General features: G+C 42.5%; 1 protein-coding gene across 2 annotated transcripts in view; it reads right to left on the bottom strand.

The window, feature by feature from the left end:
• LOC135541354 (collagen alpha-1(II) chain) overlaps positions 1 to 23,394 on the bottom strand; it is an 86,082-nt gene that overhangs the window by 22,658 nt on the left and 40,030 nt on the right. For both annotated transcript variants that reach the window (XM_064967540.1, XM_064967541.1), the window contains 17 exons: positions 22,759 to 22,803; positions 22,457 to 22,510; positions 18,722 to 18,820; positions 16,976 to 17,020; positions 15,180 to 15,278; positions 14,901 to 14,954; positions 13,019 to 13,126; positions 11,942 to 11,995; positions 9,695 to 9,793; positions 9,380 to 9,433; positions 9,004 to 9,102; positions 8,721 to 8,774; positions 8,149 to 8,202; positions 6,032 to 6,085; positions 5,740 to 5,838; positions 5,526 to 5,624; positions 896 to 1,003 (listed from right to left, as the gene is read on the bottom strand). In XM_064967540.1, coding sequence (XP_064823612.1) covers positions 896 to 1,003; positions 5,526 to 5,624; positions 5,740 to 5,838; positions 6,032 to 6,085; positions 8,149 to 8,202; positions 8,721 to 8,774; positions 9,004 to 9,102; positions 9,380 to 9,433; positions 9,695 to 9,793; positions 11,942 to 11,995; positions 13,019 to 13,126; positions 14,901 to 14,954; positions 15,180 to 15,278; positions 16,976 to 17,020; positions 18,722 to 18,820; positions 22,457 to 22,510; positions 22,759 to 22,803 — 1,278 coding nt within the window. The remainder of the gene's footprint in view (positions 1 to 895; positions 1,004 to 5,525; positions 5,625 to 5,739; positions 5,839 to 6,031; positions 6,086 to 8,148; positions 8,203 to 8,720; positions 8,775 to 9,003; positions 9,103 to 9,379; positions 9,434 to 9,694; positions 9,794 to 11,941; positions 11,996 to 13,018; positions 13,127 to 14,900; positions 14,955 to 15,179; positions 15,279 to 16,975; positions 17,021 to 18,721; positions 18,821 to 22,456; positions 22,511 to 22,758; positions 22,804 to 23,394) is intronic.

Genomic DNA, 23,394 nt, shown 5'->3' with positions numbered 1-23,394 from the left:
AGTAATACTGACTATCCTACCGATCCTCGACTTCGGCGATGTCATCTACAAAATTGCTTCCAACACTCTTCTCAGCAAACTGGATGCAGTTTATCACAGTGCCATCCGTTTTGTCACTAAAGCACCTTATACTACCCACCACTGCGACTTGTATGCTCTAGTCAGCTGGCCCTCGCTACATATTCATCGCAAGACCCACTGGCTCCAGGTCGTCTACAAGGCCATGCTAGGTAAAGCTCCGCCTTATCTCAGTTCACTGGTCACGATGGCAACACCCATCCGTAGCACGCGCTCCAGCAGGTGTATCTCACTGATCATCCCTAAAGCCAACACCTCATTCGGCCGCCTTTCGTTCCAGTACTCTGCTGCCTGTGACTGGAACGAATTGCAAAAATCGCTGAAGTTGGAGACCTTTATCTCCCTCACCAACTTCAAACATCAGCTATCTGAGCAGCTAACCGATCGCTGCAGCTGTACATAATCTATTGGTAAATAGCCCACCCATTTTCACCTACCTCATCCCCACAGTTTTTACTTATTTACTTTTCTGCTCTTTTGCACACCAATATCTCTACCTGTACATGATCATTTATCAATCCAGTGTTAATCTGCAATATTGTAATTATTCGCCTACCTCCTCATGCCTTTTGCACACAATGTATATAGACTCCCCTTTTTTTTCTACTGTGTTATTGACTTGTTAATTGTTTACTCCATGTGTAACTCTGTGTTGTCTGTTCACACTGCTATGCTTTATCTTGGCCAGGTCGCAGTTGTAAATGAGAACTTGTTCTCAACTAGCCTACCTGGTTAAATAAAGGTGAAATAAAAAAATAAATAAAAAATGACTATGACTTTAACCAATATTAGGATGCTTCTTTCAAGTGCCACTCACTCTGTCTCCCTTAGGTCCGGGGATGCCTGAGGCTCCTCTCTCTCCGGGCATACCTTGCAGACCGGGGGGTCCCTGGGCACCCGATGCACCACCTGGTCCGATCGCGCCCTACAACACAAGACACACAACAGCTACTGTCAGCAACTGAATACAGAACTAATAGCAACTCAGCAACTGGTTGAGGTTTTGATGAAAAACAACAGTAACAGCCTGTAGAATACAACAGAATACAACAGAATACAACAGACTAGAACAGAACAGAACTGAATAGAACTGACTAGAACTGAACTGAATAGAACAGAACTAAATAGAACAGAACAGAACTGAATAGAACAGAACAGAACTGAAGAGAACTGAATAGAACTGAAATGAATAGAACAGAACTGAAGAGAACGGAATAGAACTGAATAGAACAGAATAGAACTGAAGAGAACTGAATAGAACTGAACTGAATAGAACAGAATGGAATTAAAGAGAACAGAATAGAAGAAAACTGAATAGAACTGAACTGAATAGAACAGAATAGAACTGAATAGAACAGAACAAATTAAAAAATCATTTCACAGAAGCTCTATCCCCACAATGAGGAAATTGGCCTGTTCACAGTGATATTATTCATCAAAACAAACCATATGAAATGCAAGGTGAACACTACCCAGTAGATAACTAGCTGAAAGGTATTTCCCCCCTTTGGCAACTGGGTATCAGCAGCACCTTCAAAGGTTTTCATTTTTCATAAGGACCTTCATTAAAAGCTTACATTTTCAGTTTCCTTCAAGATATTGGGTGGTTTGAGAATATATATTTGAGAATGATCTGAGGACTAAATGAAGTTGTCCATTGCAACATGCATGCTCAAATTATGTATGAAGTTTATTTAGCAGGGACATTGTACAACAAAACCATAAGTCTCAGAGCATTGAGAAAACATTTGTCGCACCAGATTTAGTTAATAGCTCATTTCCTTCTGTAGTCCCTAAAACATCTAGACATAGGTGAACATCTAGACATGGAAACATTATATACATCTAGGCATGGAAACATTATATACATCTAGACATGGAAACATTATATACATCTAGACAGGTGAACATCTAGACATGGAAACATTATATCCATGGAAACATTATATACATCTAGACATGGAAACATTATATACATCTAGACAGGTGAACATCTAGACATGGAAACATTATATACATCTAGGCATGGAAACATTATACACATCTAGACATGGAAAAATTATATACATCTAGACAGGTGAACATCTAGACATGGAAACATTATATACATCTAGGCATGGAAACATTATATACATCTAGACATGGAAAAATTATATACATCTAGACAGGTGAACATCTAGACATGGAAACATTATATACATCTAGGCATGGAAACATTATATACATCTAGACATGGAAACATTATATACATCTAGACAGGTGAACATCTAGACATGGAAACATTATATACATCTAGGCATGGAAACATTATACACATCTAGACATGGAAAAATTATATACATCTAGACAGGTGAACATCTAGACATGGAAACATTATATACATCTAGGCATGGAAACATTATATACATCTAGACATGGAAAAATTATATACATCTAGACAGGTGAACATCTAGACATGGAAACATTATATACATCTAGGCATGGAAACATTATATACATCTAGACATGGAAAAATTATATACATCTAGACAGGTGAACATCTAGACATGGAAACATTATATCCATGGAAACATTATATACATCTAGACATGGAAACATTATATACATCTAGAAATGGAAACATTATATACATCTAGACATGGAAAAATTATATACATCTAGAAATGGAAACATTATATACATCTAGACATAGGTTAACATTGAGTCATGGAAACATTATATACATCGAGTCATGGAAACATTATATACATCTAGACATGGAAACATTATATACATCTAGACATGGAAACATTATATACATCGAGACATGGAAACATTATATACATCTAGACATGGAAACATTATATACATCTAGACATGGAAACATTATATACATCTAGACATGGAAACATTATATACATCTAGACATGGAAACATTATATACATCTAGACATGGAAACATTATATACATCTAGACATGGAAACATTATATACATCTAGACATGGAAACATTATATACATCTAGACATGGAAACATTATATACATCTAGACATGGAAACATTATATACATCTAGACATGGAAACATTATATACATCTAGACATACACTATGCCTCACAAGTCCTCAACTGGCAGCTTCATTAAATTGTACCCGCAAAGCACCTGTCTCAACGTCAACAGTGAAGAGGCGACTCCGGGATGCTGGCCTTCTAGGCAGAGTTCCTCTGTCCAGTGTCTGTATTCTTTTGCCCATCTTAATCTTTTATTTTTATTGGCCAGTCTGAGATATGGCGTTTTCTTTGCAACTCTGACTAGTGTTTTGCAGGTACAATTTAATGAACCTGCCAGTTGAGGACTTGTGAGGCGTCTGTTTCTCAAACTAGACACTGTAATGTACTTGTCCTCTTGCTCAGTTGTGCGCCGGGGTCTCCCACTCCTCTTTCTATTCTGGTTAGAGACAGTTTGTGCTGCTCTGTGAAGGGAGTAGTACACAGCATTGTACGAGATCTTCAGTTTCTTGGCAATTTCTCGCATGGAATAGCCTTCATTTCTCAGAACAAGAATAGACTGAATAGCTAACAATAATAGCTAACACAACGTGCCATTGGAACACAGGAGTGCTGGTTACTGATAATGGGCCTCTGTACGCCTATGTAGATAGTCAATAAAAAATCTGCTGTTTCCGGCTACAATAGTCATTTACAACATTAACAATGTCTACACTGTGATTTCTGATCAAATTGGAGTTTCTTTCAAAAACAAGGACATTTCTAAGTGACCCCAAACTTTTGAACGGTGGTGTAGGTGAACATAGAAGTCAAAACATTGCTGATTGAAACAAATTTCTATTGGATAGAACGTGTAATAGTCTTATTCAAATACATCAGCCACAGCAAGACACAGCTCCTGTACATTATCTGAAATTATTTCTAACAGTATCTGAACTCAGGTCTGAGTTTACGTTGTTGTTTTTTTGTCTCCCTCTTCTGTATTACGCTGACTTGGCCGTCTGGTAGCTCATTCTCATAAACGTTCTCTAAGCTTGTTCTCGGCCAATTTGCCAAATGTTCCTGCTGCGCTTAGCTCGAAGAGGAATGCTGTGTTTGTTCTCTCCTGCTGGCAATGCTGCCTCTCTGAATCCCCAGTTACATTCATCTGTCTGTTCATCCCTCCTCCTCCTCCCCCCCTCCTCCTCCTCCTCCTCCCTCCTATCATTAGCTTTAATCCCAGCCTCTTTCTATCATTTCCTCCTTGGCTGACAGTCAGAGGGGTTCTGAACTGAAATGGCCCCGAAGGCAAGCAGGCAGGTTCTTTCACCCCCTAGTCTCCTCAAATCTGCACAAAGTCTGTTCCACTCATTACCAGTATTGAGAATGAAAAGTTGCATTGAGCCGTGGTTGACGGACAACAGAAATATCTGTGAATGTGGCACGTTTCCTTTAATATGATAACCGTAAATCCCTTCTTCTATGTAGTGAAAAGGCTGTGTAGAATTTTCCCTTGGTGATAACGAGACGGTATTGCTGGCATGCTTTAAACAGATACTGTGTAGGATCATGATGGGACTGTGCATTATGGTAATGAGCCCGTCTCATATATCAAAGACTATATGTGTTTCTGTGGGATATGGTGGAACCAAACAAGTGTCCTGACTCTCTGTGGTGACTAAAGATCCCATGGCACTTATGGTAAGATTAGGGGTGTTAACCCCGGTGTCCTGGTTAAATTCCCAATCTGGCCCTCATACCATCATGGCCACCTAATCATCCCCAGCTTCCAATTGCTCACTCATTCAAATCCCCCCCTCCTCTCTCCCTGTAACTATTCCCCATGCTGTTGCTGTAAATTACTGTGTTCTCAGTCAACTGACCTGGTAACATAAGGTTAAAACATTTTTTACAAAAAAATGATAGTAGACCGGAAATTCTACTAGCTGCAAATTCTACTGCAAATTCTACTAGCTGCAAATTCTACTGCAAATTCTACTAGCTACAAATTCTACTGCAAATTCTACTAGCTGCAAATTCTACTAGCTGCAAATTTGACTAATTGCAAATTCTACTAGTTGCAAATTATAATGCGAATTCTACTAATTGCAAATTCTACTAGCTGCAAATTCTACTAGCTGCAAATTCTACTAGCTGCAAATTCTACTGCAAATTGTACTATTTGCAAAATCGACTAGTTGCAAATTCTAATGCAAATTCTACTAATTGCAAATTCTACGAGCAGCAAATTCTACTAGCTGCAAATTCTACTAGCTGCAAATTCCACTAGCTGCAAATTCTACTAGCTGCAAATTATACTGCAAATTCTAATGGCTGCAAATTCTACTGCAACTTCTACTACCTGCAAATTCTACTAATTGGAAATTCTACTAGCAGCACATTCTACTAGTTGCAAATTGTACTAGCTTCATTTAGGTATATCAGAAGACTAAGTTCTCTACAGTAGTGTGTTTGTCTCACCTTAGGTCCGTCAGTTCCAGGAGTTCCAGGAAGACCACGGGGTCCCTGCAGCCCCTGAGGCCCAGCACCTCCTCTCTCTCCTGGGAAACCACGCTCACCCTACAAGGAGACAGGGACGGATGGTTAGCATTATTATCCTCCATAACTCCATAAGTGGAGTTAGCTATATGAACATCGTTGGTATGGAGATGATGGAGGAGGAAACTAAACTCACTCTTGGTCCAGTGGCACCAGCAGCTCCACCCTCTCCTGGAACTCCCATGTCACCGGGCTTGCCACCCTCACCAGGGGGTCCAGGAGGTCCGGGCAGACCCTGAATGCAGAGTGACAGACAGGCAGACAGGTACACCGTGAATGCAGAGTGACAGACATACAGGTACACAATGAATGGAGAGTGACAGACAGACAGACAGACAGACAGACAGACAGACAGACAGACAGACAGACAGACAGACAGGTACACAGTGAATGCAGAGTGAGAGAGAGAGAGGTGTACATCTACTGACCTGGAAGCCAGAAGGTCCAGGTTGTCCTTGCTCTCCTCTCTCTCCAGCAGGGCCCTGTGGTAAAGGAAGGCTTAACAGTGAGCATTATTCATTGACCTGTCAAAGCCACTGCTCATTCCGAGGCTTTCCTCAATTGGCCCAGACCAGGCTGCATGTAACTGGTGTTAAAATGACTTGACAGATAGAACTCAATGTGTATCTACTGTTAAATCAGGTTTCCTGGATATCACGAAAGGTGGAGTTCTGGGGTTGATTCTGTGTCCTGTACTGTTTACATTGTGAATATCGACTTGTCTGTAAAACATGTTCACCTGCACTTGTATGCCGATGACACTGTTGTGTATGCTATTGTGCCCACGGTTGACCAGGCTCTATCTGAACAGTCTGCCTTCATTGTATTACAGGAAAACTTTGACCTAAAATTAGTATTGAATGCAGGTCATTTTTATTTATTTTACCTTTATTTAACTTGGCAAGTCAGTTAAGAACAAATTTTATTTTCAATGACAGCCTAGCAACAGTGGGTAAACTGCCTGTTCAAGGGTAGAACAACAGATTTGTACCTTGTCAGCTCTGGGATTTGAACTTGCAACCTTCCGGTTACTAGTCCAACAGCTCTAACCACTCGGCTACCCTGCCGCCCAAAAAAGTAAAACTAAGTATAAGTTATTATTCAGTAAACGTTTCTATCGGTTCCAGACTATGGCGACATCAACTCTATGAACTCAGCTGCCAATTGGTTAAAACCGTTAGATGCAGTTTATCATAGTGGACTGCGATTTATTACAGGCAACAATTTTAGTACTCATCACTGCCTTCTCTTCCAGGAAGTTGGTTGGCCCTCTTTGATGTCACGTATGTTCATACATTACTATGTTTTCATTTATAAAGCCTTTTAAAAAAGACCCATTGTACCTAACATTTAACATTTAAGTCATTTAGCAGACGCTCTTATCCAGAGCGACTTACAAATTGGTGAATTCACCTTCTGACATCCTAACGTCTTTACTAAACTTTAGACATAGGAGTTACCACTCCAGGTCTCAGTGATTGATAACTCTGGAAACGCCTCTGGTCTCCACCGAGGAAATCAGCTTTTACTTTTCTTGCAGCTTCTTTGTGGAACAATCTTCAAAATGTTCTTCAATGTGATGTTCAATGTGATGACCTTACTACTGATGAATGTGATGTTCTGGCCTCTTGGGTCATTCAGACAGCTGATTGAGGACCTTATTACTGATGAATGTGATGTTCTGGTCTCTAGGGTCATTCAGACAGCTGATTGAGGACCTTATTACTGATGAATGTGATGTTCTGGTCTCTAGGGTCATTCAGACAGCTGATTGAGGACCTTATTACTGATGAATGTGATGTTCTGGTCTCTAGGGTCATTCAGACAGCTGATTGAGGACCTTATTACTGATGAATGTGATGTTCTGGTGCCTCTTGGGTCATTCAGACAGCTGATTGAGGACCTTATTACTGATGAATGTGATGTTCTGGTCTCTTGGGTCATTCAGACAGCTGATTGAGGACCTTATTACTGATGAATGTGATGTTCTGGTCTCTAGGGTCATTCAGACAGCTGATTGAGGACCTTATTACTAATGAATGTGTTTTTTTATGATCGTGTTTTTCTCTCTGTTTGCATTTTGTATCGATATTGATGTGTGCATTTTCTGTTATTTCTGTCATTCAGGGCTCATTTGTAGAATAGACCTTGTTCTCAGTATGACTCCCTGATAAAATAGGTTAAAGGTGGAATAGAATTCTAGCAAAACAAGGCATTGGGCTGCCGTTAAAAAAACTAAAACATTGAGCCTTTAAACTCAATCGGCGCATCTAACATCAAGCCAAGTCATTGTGAAGAAATTGGTCTCATCTTGACGATACAGTGTAATAATCTTACCATCTTACAACCACAATGAAACTTGACTCAGAAAGGTTAGCTAGCAGCAAATTGACAAAGATACACGTTGAACACATTGGAGTATATCCAGTCTGGGTTTGGTGGAGTTATCAGGTCGTTTTTAGAAAGTAAATTGAGAAAGGTGGATAAGAGCAGTGAGACAGACGTGACGGCAGCAGAGTGTGATTGGAGAGATAGAGATACTCACAGCAGGGCCAGGGGGTCCAGCAGCTCCGGTCTCACCATCCTTACCAGGTAGACCCTATAGGGAGAGAGAGAAAAAAGAGAGAGAGATAGAGAGAGATAGAGAGAGATAGAGATAGAGAGAGATAGAGAGAGAGAGAGGGGTAGAGAGAGAGAGAGAGAGGATAGAGAGAGATAGAGAGAGAGATAGAGAGAGGGGGGTAGAGAGAGAGATAGAGAGAGAGATAGAGAGAGGGGGGTAGAGAGAGAGAGAGAGGGTAGAGAGAGATAGAGAGAGAGAGTTAGAGGCCATGGGAGCCAGATGAAGACTGATAGATGTAATTACTACTATGGCAACTGAGTATGTGGAATGGTTTCCTAACAACATCTTTAAAGTGTTTTCTGCACATTTAAAATGGCAAATATTATCATCAAAAAGAAGATAGAAGGCTGTTTATGATTTGTAACTGTGTTTGGTTTAATCTTAATGGATTCCTTTCTAGTCGGGCATAAGGTGTGTTTACCCCGGCATATTTCACATGGCTCAACTGAAAAGGCTGTCTGTGTCTGTCTGTCTGGGTGAGATAAATGACTTACTCTCAGACCTGGCGCACCGAGCAATCCTTTCTCGCCGCCCTTGCCAGGTTCGCCCTAGTCAGAAAACACACACAAAGCAGTCAGCCACGTCCAGTTGTATGTAGAATAGACATACACTCTGTCCATGTAGATATGTAATCTCCCTAATGTATATGTAAATCATCCAATACACCAAATCATCAACTCATTAAAAACACCCAATCAACCAATCATCAATCATCCAAAACACCCAACCAACCAACCAAATCAATCAATCTACAATCAATCAAACAGTCACACTCACATTGGCTCCCTTGGGTCCGGGGAATCCCATCACGCCAGGCTGACCGCGGGCTCCCATAGGGCCAGGGGGACCAGGGCGACCATCCTCACCAGCAGCACCCTAAAGAGGGGAAACAGGAGGGTCAGTCAATCAATCAATCAATCAATCAATTATGCAAAATAAAAACTAGAAGTTACGCACCTGAGGGGGTTTCTACACTGTCAGAGTCAATGATGTACCCTATCAGCCATCTAGTGTCTATATAAATCATTGGTCAGAGTCCTGTGAACATGCTGATTCATCTAGTGAGCAAATTCATGTTTATTCTTTTTTTTTTTTATACAATTTTTTTTTTTTTTTACAGTCGTTGAACAAAACAGACAACAAGCGTACTTACACCGGGTCCAACTTTTCCTTGGGGACCTGCATCACCGGGACGACCAGTAAGACCCTGCAAGAGCACAGAGACACACACACATCACTGTATACTGTACAGCATGTGAGTTAAATCTACAGTGATTATTGTCCTGGCTTCGTAGTGTAGCCATTACCCTTAGTACCCTACATACAATATTATTATGCGAGTCAAAATTACAAAGATAATGAATGGGCTATATTACTCAGCCATAGTTTGGAGAACTATTCCATCTTACCAGAGCAATTATACATACTACTGTTACAGATGGTAGAGAGATGTTGTAGTTGAACTTACTCTTGCACCAGGAAGACCGGGCTCGCCGGGACGACCAGGGTCACCGCCGGCTCCCTTAGGGCCAGACACGCCGCCGACTCCACGCTCGCCAGGGGCTCCCTGGATTAGGAGGAGAAAAAATGTGTGTTACTCAATGGAGACGATCAATCAATCATGTAATCAATCCAATAAATCAAATCAAATATGGACCTTCTTACATCAGCTGATATCTCAAAGTGTTGTACAGAAACTCAGCCTCAAGCCCCAAACAACAAGCAATGCAGGTGTAAAAATCAATCAACCCAACAATCAATCAACCCATCAATAAATCAACACATTAACACGTCAATCAATCAACACATAAATCAATCAGCCAATCAACAAATCATTCAATCGATCAGACAGATCTATCTCCACAGCCTCTTCACATGAGGCTACAGTAGTACTTGTAATGTATTAGGAGGCTAAATGAACTGACGACGCTCTGAGGGAAGTGTCTGACAGTGTGAAGCACTGAAATGTAAAGCCTGTCTGTTTGTCCCTAAACAAACCTCAACAGATCATTACAGACATCTGTGTTCCTCTATCTTTTTGTGTCAGCGGGTAAGATAATTATCATCCTATTGACATCCATGCTTGACTAAGTGAACATTTGACTTGAGTGGAAGTGAGGATTCACCCCTATTGTGGGAAACATCCGCTCCATCTGTCTCCACAGTCACTTCACATGAGGTTACCCTACGCAAACACCCTCAGGCGGCAGGTAGCCTGGAGGGCAGGAGGATTGGGCCAGTAACTGGAAGTTTGAGCAGAGGTCAAAATCTGTCATTCTGCCCTTGAGCAAAGCAGTTGTTCCCTGGGTGCTGATGACATGTATGTGGGAGACCCATATTGGTTGAATACATTCCGTTGGACAACGGAAATCTCCCTTCTGAGGAGGGGGGGGAAAAGACAAGGGTCAATTGTCTTGAAATTAGAAAAGATTCCTTCTGACACATTCACCCAATGTAATGAATACCAGTGAATAATATTTCATTTGGAATGTAATGAAACGCTTCCATTTGCAGTCTGAGACACTGGTGTCAGCTAGACTGGAGTTGGTGGTGAGGATGAGGTCGAGGTGACCTCTGGTGGTGAAATAGTAGAATTATAGATGACGCCAGTAGACAACACTGACACTAAGGCTTGTGTCTAGACTTGACTGTTCATGCAGCATTTGTACACCTACATGTACATGTGTCTACCTTGTCCACAGTGTGTCCTGATTCCCTTTTCTCGCGGTATATTCAAATGCCAGTATGCATTCTACAAAAAGTGGAATAGTCTGATGGCAGTAGCTAACTACTGTAGCTAACCTCTGTAGCTAGCCAGCAAGCAAACCTCTGTAGCTAGCAAGCAAGTTAGCAAGCAACGCTAAAGGGAATGCATATAGTTCAGCATAAATTCTAAAAAGACTAAATATTAGCTAGCTGGCTAGCTTTTATGAGGCCACCAAACAAGTTCCTCACACGCTAGGAATGTATTTGCTCCAACGTTATAATTAAAAGGTGCCTTTCCGTCCCAAAGCACACGTTTTCTGGAGACTTGTGGGAGGAGTGCTGATGAAGTCCACCACTTTATGGGCTTTCAGTAGCCTGATTCAAAATCTGAACACAATCAGAACAACAAAGCGATTTTTGTGCGTCTACACGTCTTTTCAATGCGATCTTCGTATTCTGATAGCAGAAGTCGCGTGTACGTGTCAAGTGTGGACATGACCTAATAGGGGCTCTGTCTTTCTTTCTCACGTATCATTTTCTCTGTGATGCCTGGCTGTTCCACTATCGATGCGCTCCTAACAGAATATTCAGTCAGGTTGGATAGTAATTGCCTAAGGGACTCCAATAAATTCTTGTGTTCAGAAAACGATGATGGAATGTCTTCACTACTACTCTAGTACAGAAGGGTATTTTCACACCAACGCTTGGCTGTAGATATATAGATACATATAGTATATTACCCATGATCCTGTGGTGTTGAAATGTACAGATATGTCATTGCTGACCTTATGTCATAATAACCCAGAACCAATCCTGCGTGGTTAACGTTTATGTTAACAATCCGTCACTCAAGAGTCTATTGCTGACACAGTCCTGCCAGTATTAGTGTAACCTATTCAGTTGATCTGAATGGACACTTCCTGTTCATTTCTTGTACCATAGCACTTAGTTTCCCCTCCTTTAACGATAAGCCCCTCCCCTGAGACCATATTGTCATGGTGACACTCACCTTGGGACCAGCCAGACCATCCTGACCTGGGAAACCACGGTTACCGGGGGCGCCCTAAACAAAGACAACAACAAAAGGGTTCAGGGTTAGAAGAAGAAGAAAATAAAAAAATCAACATTTAACGCTGGGAGCGAGACTACAGTGTGTGGTAAATGTAAAGTGATATGGACAGCCCTCCCTGGGACAGCCCTCTCTGTGACAGCCCTCTCTGGGACAGCCCTCTCTGGGACAGCCCTCTCTGAGACAGCCCTCTCTGAGACAGCCCTCTCTGAGACAGCCCTCTCTGGGACAGCCCTCTCTGTGACAGCCCTCTCTGTGACAGCCCTCTCTGAGACAGCCCTCCCTGTGACAGTCCCCCTGTGACAGCCCTCTCTGGGACAGCCCTCTCTATGACAGCCCTCTCTGGGACAGCCCTCTCTGGGACAGCCCTCTCTGTGACAGCCCTCTCTATGACAGCCCTCTCTGGGACAGCCCTCTCTGTGACAGCCCTCTCTGGGACAGCCCTCTCTGTGACAGCCCTCTCTGTGACAGCCCTCTCTGTGACAGCCCTCTCTATGACAGCCCACTCTGTGACAGCCCACTCTATGACAGCCCTCTCTGGGACAGCCCACTCTGTGACAGCCCTCTCTATGACAGCCCTCTCTATGACAGCCCACTCTGTGACAGCCCTCTCTGTGACAGCCCTCTCTGTGACAGCCCACTCTGTGACAGCCCACTCTGGGACAGCCCTCTCTATGACAGCCCTCTCTATGACAGCCCTCTCTATGACAGCTCTCTCTGGGACAGCCCTCTCTGAGACAGCCCTCTCTGAGACAGCCCTCTCTGAGACAGCCCTCTCTGGGATAGCCCTCTCTGTGACAGCCCTCTCTGTGACAGCCCTCTCTGAGACAGCCCTCCCTGTGACAGCCCCCCTTGTGACAGCCCTCTCTGTGACAGCCCACTGGGAGTGTAGCCGTCCATTTCATTTCCTCCTTTTTATGTCCAGGAAACACATTGTGCCTCAACAAGTGGTTGGAATGATAGGTAGCCTTGTACGCCGAAGGGGGTGACAAGATGGGTGTCATGGGTGGTACTCACTCTCTCTCCGGGAGGTCCGAGAGGTCCAGCAGCGCCGGGCTCTCCTCTGGGTCCCCTCTTCCCCTCCTCTCCTGCAGGGCCAAGGGCTCCTTGGGGACCCGCGGGTCCCTACACAAACACAGCAGGATGTTAGTAATCATGTAATATCCGTCATCCAAAAATAGATTTAGATTTAGAAATAGATTTCACTACGAAGGGAGAAAAACTGTTCAAGTATATGCTGATGTTAGGTGAGGATCTGTTGTGTTATCATTAGTTAAGTAAGATGTCTGCTGATGTTAGGTGAGGATCTGTTGTGTTATCATTAGTTAAGTAAGATGTCTGCTGATGTTAGGTGAGGATCTGTTGTGTTATCATTAGTTAAGTAAGATGCTCTCCTCTGGGCTTGATGTTAGGTGAGGATCTGTTGTGTTATCATTAGTTACAGTAAATGTCTGCTGATGTTAGTAATCACATGTAATATCCTGTTGTGTTATCATTAGTTAAGTAAGATGTCTGCTGATGTTAGGTGAGGTTCTGTTGTGTTATCATTAGTTAAGTAAGATGTCTGCTAATGTTAGGTGAGGTTCTGTTGTGTTATCATTAGTTAAGTAAGATGTCTGCTGATGTTAGGTGAGGTTCTGTTGTGTTATCATTAGTTAAGTAAGATGTCTGCTGATGTTAGGTGAGGATCTGTTGTGTTATCATTAGTTAAGTAAGATGTCTGCTGATGTTAGGTGAGGATCTGTTGTGTTATCATTTGCTTCCAGAAAGTATTTACCAAGCCGCAGACATCTCACTTAACTAATGATAACACAACAGATCCTCACCTAACATCAGTAGACATCTCACTTAACTAATGATAACACAACAGAACCTCACCTAAGTAGACATCACTTAACTAATGCAGATCCTCACCTAACATCAGCAGACATCTTACTTAACTAATGATAACACAACAGAACCTCACCTAACATCAGCAGACATCTTACTTAACTAATGATAACACAACAGAACCTCACCTAACATTAGCAGACATCTTACTTAACTAATGATAACACAACAGAAGTTCACCTAACAAAGAAAAGTTGTCTCTCAATCTAATTTTTTATAATGAATGCTGAGGATAAATATGCATTCTTTACTTTATTTTCGAAACTACCATAAAATGTTTAAAATTTTGTTGCTTGCCTGGTCCTTAGTAGGTCTAATGTTAGATTTTGACAGATAACAAACCAACAGGGCCCCCATGTGGCTTAGTTACAAACTCTGTTACAATCTGGAAGCAATCTGGGATGCTCTCCATTCTGTCAATGAGTTTCATTGGGCATTATAAACTCTTGGACATTATCCAGTATTTTGAGGGATTCCTTAGCTATGAGAGACTCAAAGAGAGAGACTCAAAGAGAGAAAGAGAGAGAGAGAGAGAGAGAGAGCCTTGACTATGTACAGACTCAGTGAGCGTAGCCTTGCTATTGAGAAAGGCAGCCGTAGGCAGACCTGGCTCTCAAGAGAAGACAGGCTATGTGCACACTGCCCACAAAATGAGGTGGAAACTGAGCTACACTTCCTAACCTCCTGCCAAATGTATTACCATATTTGAGACACATATTTCCCTCAGATTACACAACAAATCCATATCTATTGGGTGAAATACCACAGTGTGCCGTCACAGCAGCAAGATGTGTGATCTGTTGCCACAAGAAAAAGGCAACCAGTGTAGAACAAACACCATTGTAAATACAACCCATATTTATGTTTATGTATTTTCCCTTTTGTACTTTAAGTATTTGCACATCATTACAACACATAATATGACATTTGAAATGTCTTCATTCTTTTGGAACTTGTGTGAGCGTAATATTTACTGTTCACTTTTTATTGTTTATTTAATAATACTCACAATCTCTCCCTTGGGTCCAGCCTCACCCTTGAAACCTGGGATACCAGGGTCACCCTAGAGAGAAAGCCAAACAAATACATGGGTCATTATTACAGACCTTCAACATTCTTAAGTCTTTTGACAATGAAGTCAGATTATGACCATTTCCTCCATTGGAGTTGCATATTACGAGCCTTTGAAATGCAAACGGAATCACGCTACATTACAAAATATTATTATATTACAGATACCTCGTATCGTCCCTGACACTCATTATACATTACAACAGTTTTGACGTACAGATGTTCCCTTTGGTCCGAGAGGCCCAGTGGCTCCCTGGGGTCCTGGAGGGCCACGGGGTCCTGGGAAGCCAGGCGCGCCAGCGATACCAGGAGCACCCTATGGTAGAGCGACAGATAGGACACAGGTCAATATCAATCACGTACCAATCAATCATCACGCTGAAATGATCATGTGCGATAGTGGAAGGGAACACTAAACATTCAATCAACACCGTGACATTAAGATCTGAAAAGAAGAAGTAGTGATATGTTTACTGTTGCTTGTAGATCAATGAGGGGAAAAAAATCTATAACTTTATCTAAGGAGGTTTCTGGACTTAGATCAATGTCTTCAATTTTACATGAGTTAGAGGGTGGAGCAGGTGGGAGAGGTCCTGAAGCTAGAGACACGGCCTGGACATCCAGCACCAAGTACCAACTGCAGTCTGCTTGACTATTATGTAAGGGATAGGCGTGTGTGTGTGTGTGTGTGTGTGTGTGTGTGTGTGTGTGTGTGTGTGTGTGTGTGTGTGTGTGTGTGTGTGTGTGTGTGTGTGTGTGTGTGTGTGTGTGTGTGTGTGTGTGTGTGTGAGTGTGAGTGTGTGTGTGTGTGTGTGTGTGTGTGTGTGTGTGTGTGTGTGTGTGTGTGTGTGTGTGTGTGTGTGTGTGAGTGTGTGAGTGTGTGTGTGTGTGTGTGTGTGTGTGTGTGTGTGTGTGTGTGTGTGTGTGTGTGTGTGTGTGTGTAGTGTGTGTATGTGTATGTGTATGTGTATGTGTATGTGTATGTGTATGTGTATGTGTGTGTGTGTGTGTGTGTGTGTGTGTGCATGGTTGGCCCCAGGTCTGGTCTACTCAGCCATAATTAACTCAAAGCGACATATATCACACCTGACTGATTCTCATCTAAATGATTTTAATGGGTTCTTGATTGTGTTACAGGGAAAATTAAGACCGAGAGCTTTTCCTAACCATGTCACCTGACCAGATAAATAGAACAACTTGTGGTTAGGGCACACGAACAAAGAAATACAAAAACTACTGACTCACAGTAATGGAGATGAGATCCACAATCGTTTTTTTTTTCAGGGTCAAAGGTGGGTTTCATAATGTGGGAGTGACTAAATATTTGTATTTATTTAACTAGGCAAGTCAGTTAATTTACAATGACAGCCTACCCTGGCCAAACCCTAAACCGGACGACGGATGTGATACAGCTTAGATTTCGAAACCAGGGAATGTAGTGACACACTGGGATGCAGTGCCTTAGACCACTGCATCACTATTTCTCTTTAGTTCTCAGACTGAACTAGTTGACTAGGCTGGTCACAAGCGTTTACATTTAGTTTAGAAATCATGTCTGTAACTCTTTACTTTTAGCCTGCAGGTGCATTATAATGCTCTATAACTTGTCATAGTAATATATGAGACTTTATAATGTCTTACATTTTGTAGATTTCATATAGTGTATGAAAACTCAGGGCCATCTCTGGTTATCTCTGTAGATATCCCAGTGGTTTAGATATGACCTCCATTCACCTTCCATATTCCAGCAAGAAGCACTGACAGATGCCACACAACTCTATTCAACTCTAATAAAACCGTACTTCAGGCATAACATTTTATTAGACTTAGTTGGAGATGGCCCTCAAACCCTGCCCAAACCCTGCCCCTGTGGACATGGACTATCTTAAGTTACACTGATAGAAGTCTGTAGGCATAGTGTGAGAACAGAGTGTAGGACTATACGATACAGAGACAGAGGACAGAGGAAGGGAGGGAGACAGGAGAAGAGGAGAGGTTGTCCAGGAGACTCACAGCTGATCCTTTAGCTCCACCAATACCATCAGTACCAGGGTTACCCTGTAGGGAAGAACAGACTAGTTAGAATGATCATTACATCCTTGTATATAGCCATTGTTTTCATCTTACATCATACGCCTATGACAAGGACACAGAGTGTTTCCTGTTCAAGTGACATTGTCAGGGAAAAATTCAGGTCCCTAGTCATATGACTTGGACCACTGACACAGAGGGGACACTGTTTTTCTGGACACTGTCATACTGGGACACTGTCAAACTGGGACACTGTCATACTGGGACACTGTTTTGTGGGGACACTGTTTTGTGGGGACACTGTCATACTGGGACACTGTCATAATGGGACACTGTCATACTGGGACACTGTTTTGTGGGGACACTGTCATAATGGGACACTGTCATACTGGGACACTGTTTTCTGGGACACTGTCATACTGGGACACTGTTTTGTGGGGACACTGTCATAATGGGACACTGTCATACTGGGACACTGTCAAACTGGGACACTGTTTTGTGGGGACACTGTTTTGTGGGGACACTGTCATACTGGGACACTGTTTTGTGGGGACACTGTCATAATGGGACACTGTCATACTGGGACACTGTCATACTGGGACACTGTCATACTGGGACACTGTTTTGTGGGGACACTGTTTTGTGGGGACACTGTCATACTGGGACACTGTTTTGTGGGGACAATGTCATACTGGGACACTGTTTAGTGGGGACACTGTCATAATGGGACACTGTCATACTGGGAAACTGTTTTATGGGGACACTGTCATACTGGGACACTGTCATACTGGGACACTGTTTTGTGGGGACACTGTTTTGTGGGGACACTGTCATACTGGGACACTGTTTTGTGGGGACACTGTCATACTGGGACACTGTCATACTGGGACACTGTTTTGTGGGGACACTGTTTTGTGGGGACACTGTCATACTGGGACACTGTTTTGTGGGGACAATGTCATACTGGGACACTGTTTAGTGGGGACACTGTCATAATGGGACACTGTCATACTGGGACACTGTCATAATGGGACACCGTCATACTGGGACACTGTCATACTGGGACACTGTCATACTGGGACACTGTCATAATGGGACACTGTCATACTGGGACACTGTCATAATGGGACACTGTCATACTGGGACACTGTCATACTGGGACACTGTTTTGTGGGGACACTGTTTTTTTGGGACACTGTTTTGTGGGGACACTGTCATACTGGGACACTGTTTTGTTGGGACACTGTTTTTTTGGGACACTGTTTTGTGGGGACACTGTCATACTGGGACACTGTTTTGTTGGGACACTGTTTTGTGGGGACACTGTTTTGTTGGGACACTGTTTTGTGGGGACACTGTTTTGTGGGGACACTGTTTTGTTGGGACACTGTTTTGTTGGGACACTGTTTTGTGGGGACACTGTTTTGTGGGGACACTGTCATACTGGGACACTGTTTTGTTGGGACACTGTTTTGTGGGGACACTGTTTTGTGGGGACACTGTTTTGTGGGGACACTGTTTTGTAGGGACACTGTTTTGTTGGGACACTGTTTTGTTGGGACACTGTTTTGTGGGGACACTGTTTTGTTGGGACACTGTTTTGTGGGGACACTGTTTTGTGGGGACACTGTTTTGTGGGGACACTGTTTTGTTGGGACACTGTTTTGTGGGGACACTGTCATACTGGGACACTGTTTTGTGGGGACACTGTTTTGTGAGGACACTCACAGAAGCGCCGGCGGGTCCGGGAGATCCAGGGGTTCCTGACTCTCCACGGGGTCCCTGGGCACCCTCAGGTCCACGAGCACCGGTGGGGCCAGCTTCGCCCTGGAGAGAGACAATCAAACAATCAATCAATCAAATGGTCTATAAAACATCAATAAATCAAACAATATATTCAATTTGATCAATCAAGCAATCGATCAATAATCTTTTGAGGTGTACTGTTTTAATATTATCGTAAAGAGCCTAAAAATACAGAAACTATGTGCAAAATAAACTAGGTGCAGATTTGGTTTAGATGGTTAAGCATTTATTGTCAAATAAACACCTCCATAACAATTAAAGTGTTGAAATCTTGTAAAATAAAGTTACAAGTGTTTATTCTTAATTGAATTTAGTAAAAGCCCAAGTAGGTAAATATTAATATGAAGAATGTATAAAGTCGAACAACATTTATTGGAAGACAAATTAAATTAAGAATGAAATATTGTCAGAATATTTCAAATAAAATAAAAATTTTAAACCCTACTTAAGATTGAACACTTGAACTGTTTCTAGGTTTCTAGAGGTTTCTAGAGGAAACACTGTCGTTTACACACTAGGTGGTTTTTGTAGCCACACACACACACAGTCACACATGCATGCAGACACAGTTGCCCGCGCGCACACACATGCAGGCAAGCACATTCTCTCTCACGCACACACATGCAGGCAAGCACATTCTCTCTCACGCACACACATGCAGGCAAGCACATTCTCATGCAGGCAAGCACGTTCTCTCTCACGCACACACATGCAGGCAAGCACGTTCTCTCTCACACACACATGCAGGCAAGCACGTTCTCTCTCTCACGCACACACATGCAGGCAAGCACGTTCTCTCTCACGACACACACATGCAGGCAAGCACGTTCTCTCTCACACACACACATGCAGGCAAGCACGTGCTCTCTCACGCACACACATGCAGGCAAGCACGTTCTCTCTCACGACACACACATGCAGGCAAGCACGTTCTCTCTCACGACACACACATGCAGGCAAGCACGTTCTCTCTCACGACACACACATGCAGGCAAGCACGTTCTCTCTCACGCACATGCAGGCAAGCACGTTCTCTCATGCAGGCAAGCACGTTCTCTCACGACACACACATGCAGGCAAGCACGTTCTCTCTCACGACACACACATGCACAAGCATGACACACACATGCAGGCAAGCACGTTCTCTCTCACACACACACATGCAGGCAAGCACGTTTCTCTCTGCAGGCAAGCACGTTCTCTCTCACGCACACATCACGTTCTCTCTCTCACACACACACATACAGGCAAGCACGTTCTCTCTCACACACACACATGCAGGCAAGCACGTTCTCTCTCACACACACACATGCAGGCAAGCACGTTCTCTCTCTCACACACACACACACACACACACACACACACACACACACACACACACACACACACACACACACACACACACACACACACACACACACACACACACACACACACACACACACACACATTTGCACAAAAGCCCCCAGATCATTTGGCATCTACAGGACCTTCGGAAAGTATTCAACCCCATTTACTTTTCCCGCATTTTGTTTTAAGTGTGATTAAATTGATTAAATTGTCTTTTTTTTGTCAACAATCTACACAAAGAACTCTGTCAGAGTGGGGAAAAAAATGATATTTAGATAAAAATAAAAAATAAAAATTGGTAAAAACTATATTATATCTCGATTAAATAAGTATTTAACCCCCTGCATCAATACATGTTAGAAACATCTTTGGCAACAACAACAGCTGTGAGTCTTTCTGGGTAAGTCTCTAAGAGCTTTGCACACCTGCATTGTACAATATTTGCCCATCATTTTTGTATTCTTCAAGCTCTGTCAAGTTGGTTGTTGATCATTGCTAGACAACCATTTTATAATAATAATAATAATATATCCCATTTAGCAGACGCTTTTGTGACTTACAAGTCGGCTGGGGCCACTACTTTTACATAGTGATATTGGCGTTTATGCTCTACCGACTGAGCCTTTTGCAATATTTTCAAGTCTTGCCATAGATTTTCAAGCAGATTTGAGTCAAAACTGTAAGTAGGCCACTCAGGAACATTCAATGTCATATTGGTAAGCAACTCCAGTGTATATTTTAGGCTATTATCCTGTTGAAAGGTAAATGTGTCTTCCAGTGTCTGTTGGAAAGCAGATTGAACCAGGATTTCCTCTAGGATTTTGCCTGTGCGTATCTCTATTCCGTTTCTTTTTATCCTAAAAACCTTTTAGTCCTTGCCGATGACAAGCATACCCATAACAAGACGCAGTAGTACTCAGAGATGTGTTGTGCTGGATTTTCCCCAAATATAATGCAAACTTAAAGAAGACAAAAAGTTAGTTTCTTTGCAACATTCTTTGCAGTTTTACTTTAGTGCAGTATTACTTTAGTGCAGTATTACTTTAGTGCAGTATTACTTTAGTGCAGTATTACTTTAGTGCAGTATTACTTTAGTGCAGTATTACTTTAGTGCAGTATTACTTTAGTGCAGTATTACTTTAGTGCAGTATTACTTTAGTGCAGTACTACTTTAGTGCAGTATTACTTTAGTGCAGTATTACTTTAGTGCAGTATTACTTTAGTGCAGTATTACTAAAGTACAGTATTACTTTAGTGCAATATTACTTTAGTGCAGTACTACTTTAGTGCAGTATTACTTTAGTGCAGGGGTACTTAAATCTGACCCTGCGAGGGCAGGAGCCTGCTGGTTTTCTATTCTACCTGATCATTAATTGCACACACTTGATGTCCCAGGTCTATAATCAGTTCCTGATTAGAGGAGAACAATTAAAAATGCAGCGGAACTGGCTTCAAGTTCCAGAGTTGAGTTTGAGGACTTTAGTGTGTTCTTGATCCATACTCAGGTTTCTCCTATCACAGCCATTAAACTGTTTTACAATGACTAATTCACCATGCTCAAAGGGATATTCAGTGTCTGCTTTTTATTTATTTTTTACCAATATACCAATCTGTGCCCTTCTTTGCGAAGCATTGGAAAACCTCTGGTCTTTGTGGTTGAACATTCACTACTCGACTGGGGGACCTTACAGATAAGTCTTTGTGTGGGGTACCCAGAACAGTGCGTCCTATAGCTGCATCTTTAAAAGATGTTCCGTGACTGGAAGACTGAGAGGGACAACAGAGGAAAGTGAAACCAGCACACACACACACACACACAACACACACACACACACACACACACACACACACACACACACACACACACACACACACACACACACACACACACACACACACACAGTCTGGCCTGTCGGCTCACCGTTCAGAGGGAATCAGTCCTTAGCAAGTGGACAGAAGGAAATAAAACAGCCCACCTCCAGAATCCCTCTCTCAGATGGAGGAAAATAGGTTTTAGTTTCAGAGCACTTTTCTAACGCTGCCTTCTCCGGTTTCACCTCTTTCACTCTTTCTTCAGCTTATGTTTAAAAAGAAGATATTTCTGAACTGAACTCCACCATTTTCTCTCTAGCCCTTTTACACGAACAGTACACAATGTACAGTCGCATCTTAGCTTGTACCCATCCTTATGCTCTAACATAATGTATTTGTACAAAAGAGTCCTTCATTGACGTACCCCTGGGTTTATATGGCTAAGTTACAAAACTGGAACTTTCCAGACACAGAGATAAAAGGACAGTGACATACCTTAGAACCTGGAGAGCCAGGGAAGCCTGGAGCACCAGATGGACCAACCGGGCCCTACAGAGAGAGAAAGAGAGAGGAGAGAGTGGAGGGGAGGGGGGAGGGAAGGTGGGGGCAGAGGAAAGAGGGCAAAGAAAGGAGGGGTAGAGGGAGGAGAGGGGAGTGAGTCAACAAACACTACTGCCACAGTGAGGGCATTCAGGTGTATTGCAGCAACACTTAGATTTCTGATGAAACGTACAGTGTACTATACAGTATATAGTCAAATTAAATAATGAATAAAACTACATTGCTATAATACTTACAGGAGGACCAGCAGGGCCGGGCAGACCGTCATTACCACGAGCACCCTAGACAGGAGAAAGACAAGATACTGTCACCACACATCAGAGAACCAGCTCCACAACGCATATTGTCAAGTACCGATCACTGGAATGACACTATGTTATTCTTCAGAGACAGAAAGTTCTAGACAGGTTGTAGATAGAGTTCTAGACATGGTTCTAGTATGAGTTCTACACATGGTTCTAGTATGAGCTCTAGACATGGTTATAGTATGAGTTCTAGACATGGTTCTTGTATGAGTTCTAGAATAAGTTCCAGTTTGAGTTCTAGACAGAGAGTTCTAGTGTGAGTTCTAGACATGGTTCTAGTATGAGTTCTAGTATGAGTTCTAGACATGGTTCTAGTATGAGTTCTAGACATGGTTCTAGAATGGATTCTAGTATGAGATCTAGTATGAGTTCCAGACATTGTTCTAGTATGAGTTCTAGACATGGTTCTAGCATGAGTTCTAGTATGAGTTCTAGACATGGTTTAAGTATGAGTTCTAGTATGTGTTCTAGACATGGTTATAGTATGAGTTATAGCATTAGTTCTAGACATGGTTCTAGTATGAGTTCTAGTATGAGTTCTAGACATGGTTCTAGTATGAGTTCTAG

Source organism: Oncorhynchus masou, chromosome 6 (genome assembly GCF_036934945.1).
Source record: "Oncorhynchus masou masou isolate Uvic2021 chromosome 6, UVic_Omas_1.1, whole genome shotgun sequence".
NCBI classification, from domain to species: Eukaryota; Metazoa; Chordata; class Actinopteri; order Salmoniformes; family Salmonidae; genus Oncorhynchus; species Oncorhynchus masou.
Note: the sequence above shows the minus strand (reverse complement) of the source record. Positions and strands in the feature narration are given on the sequence as shown.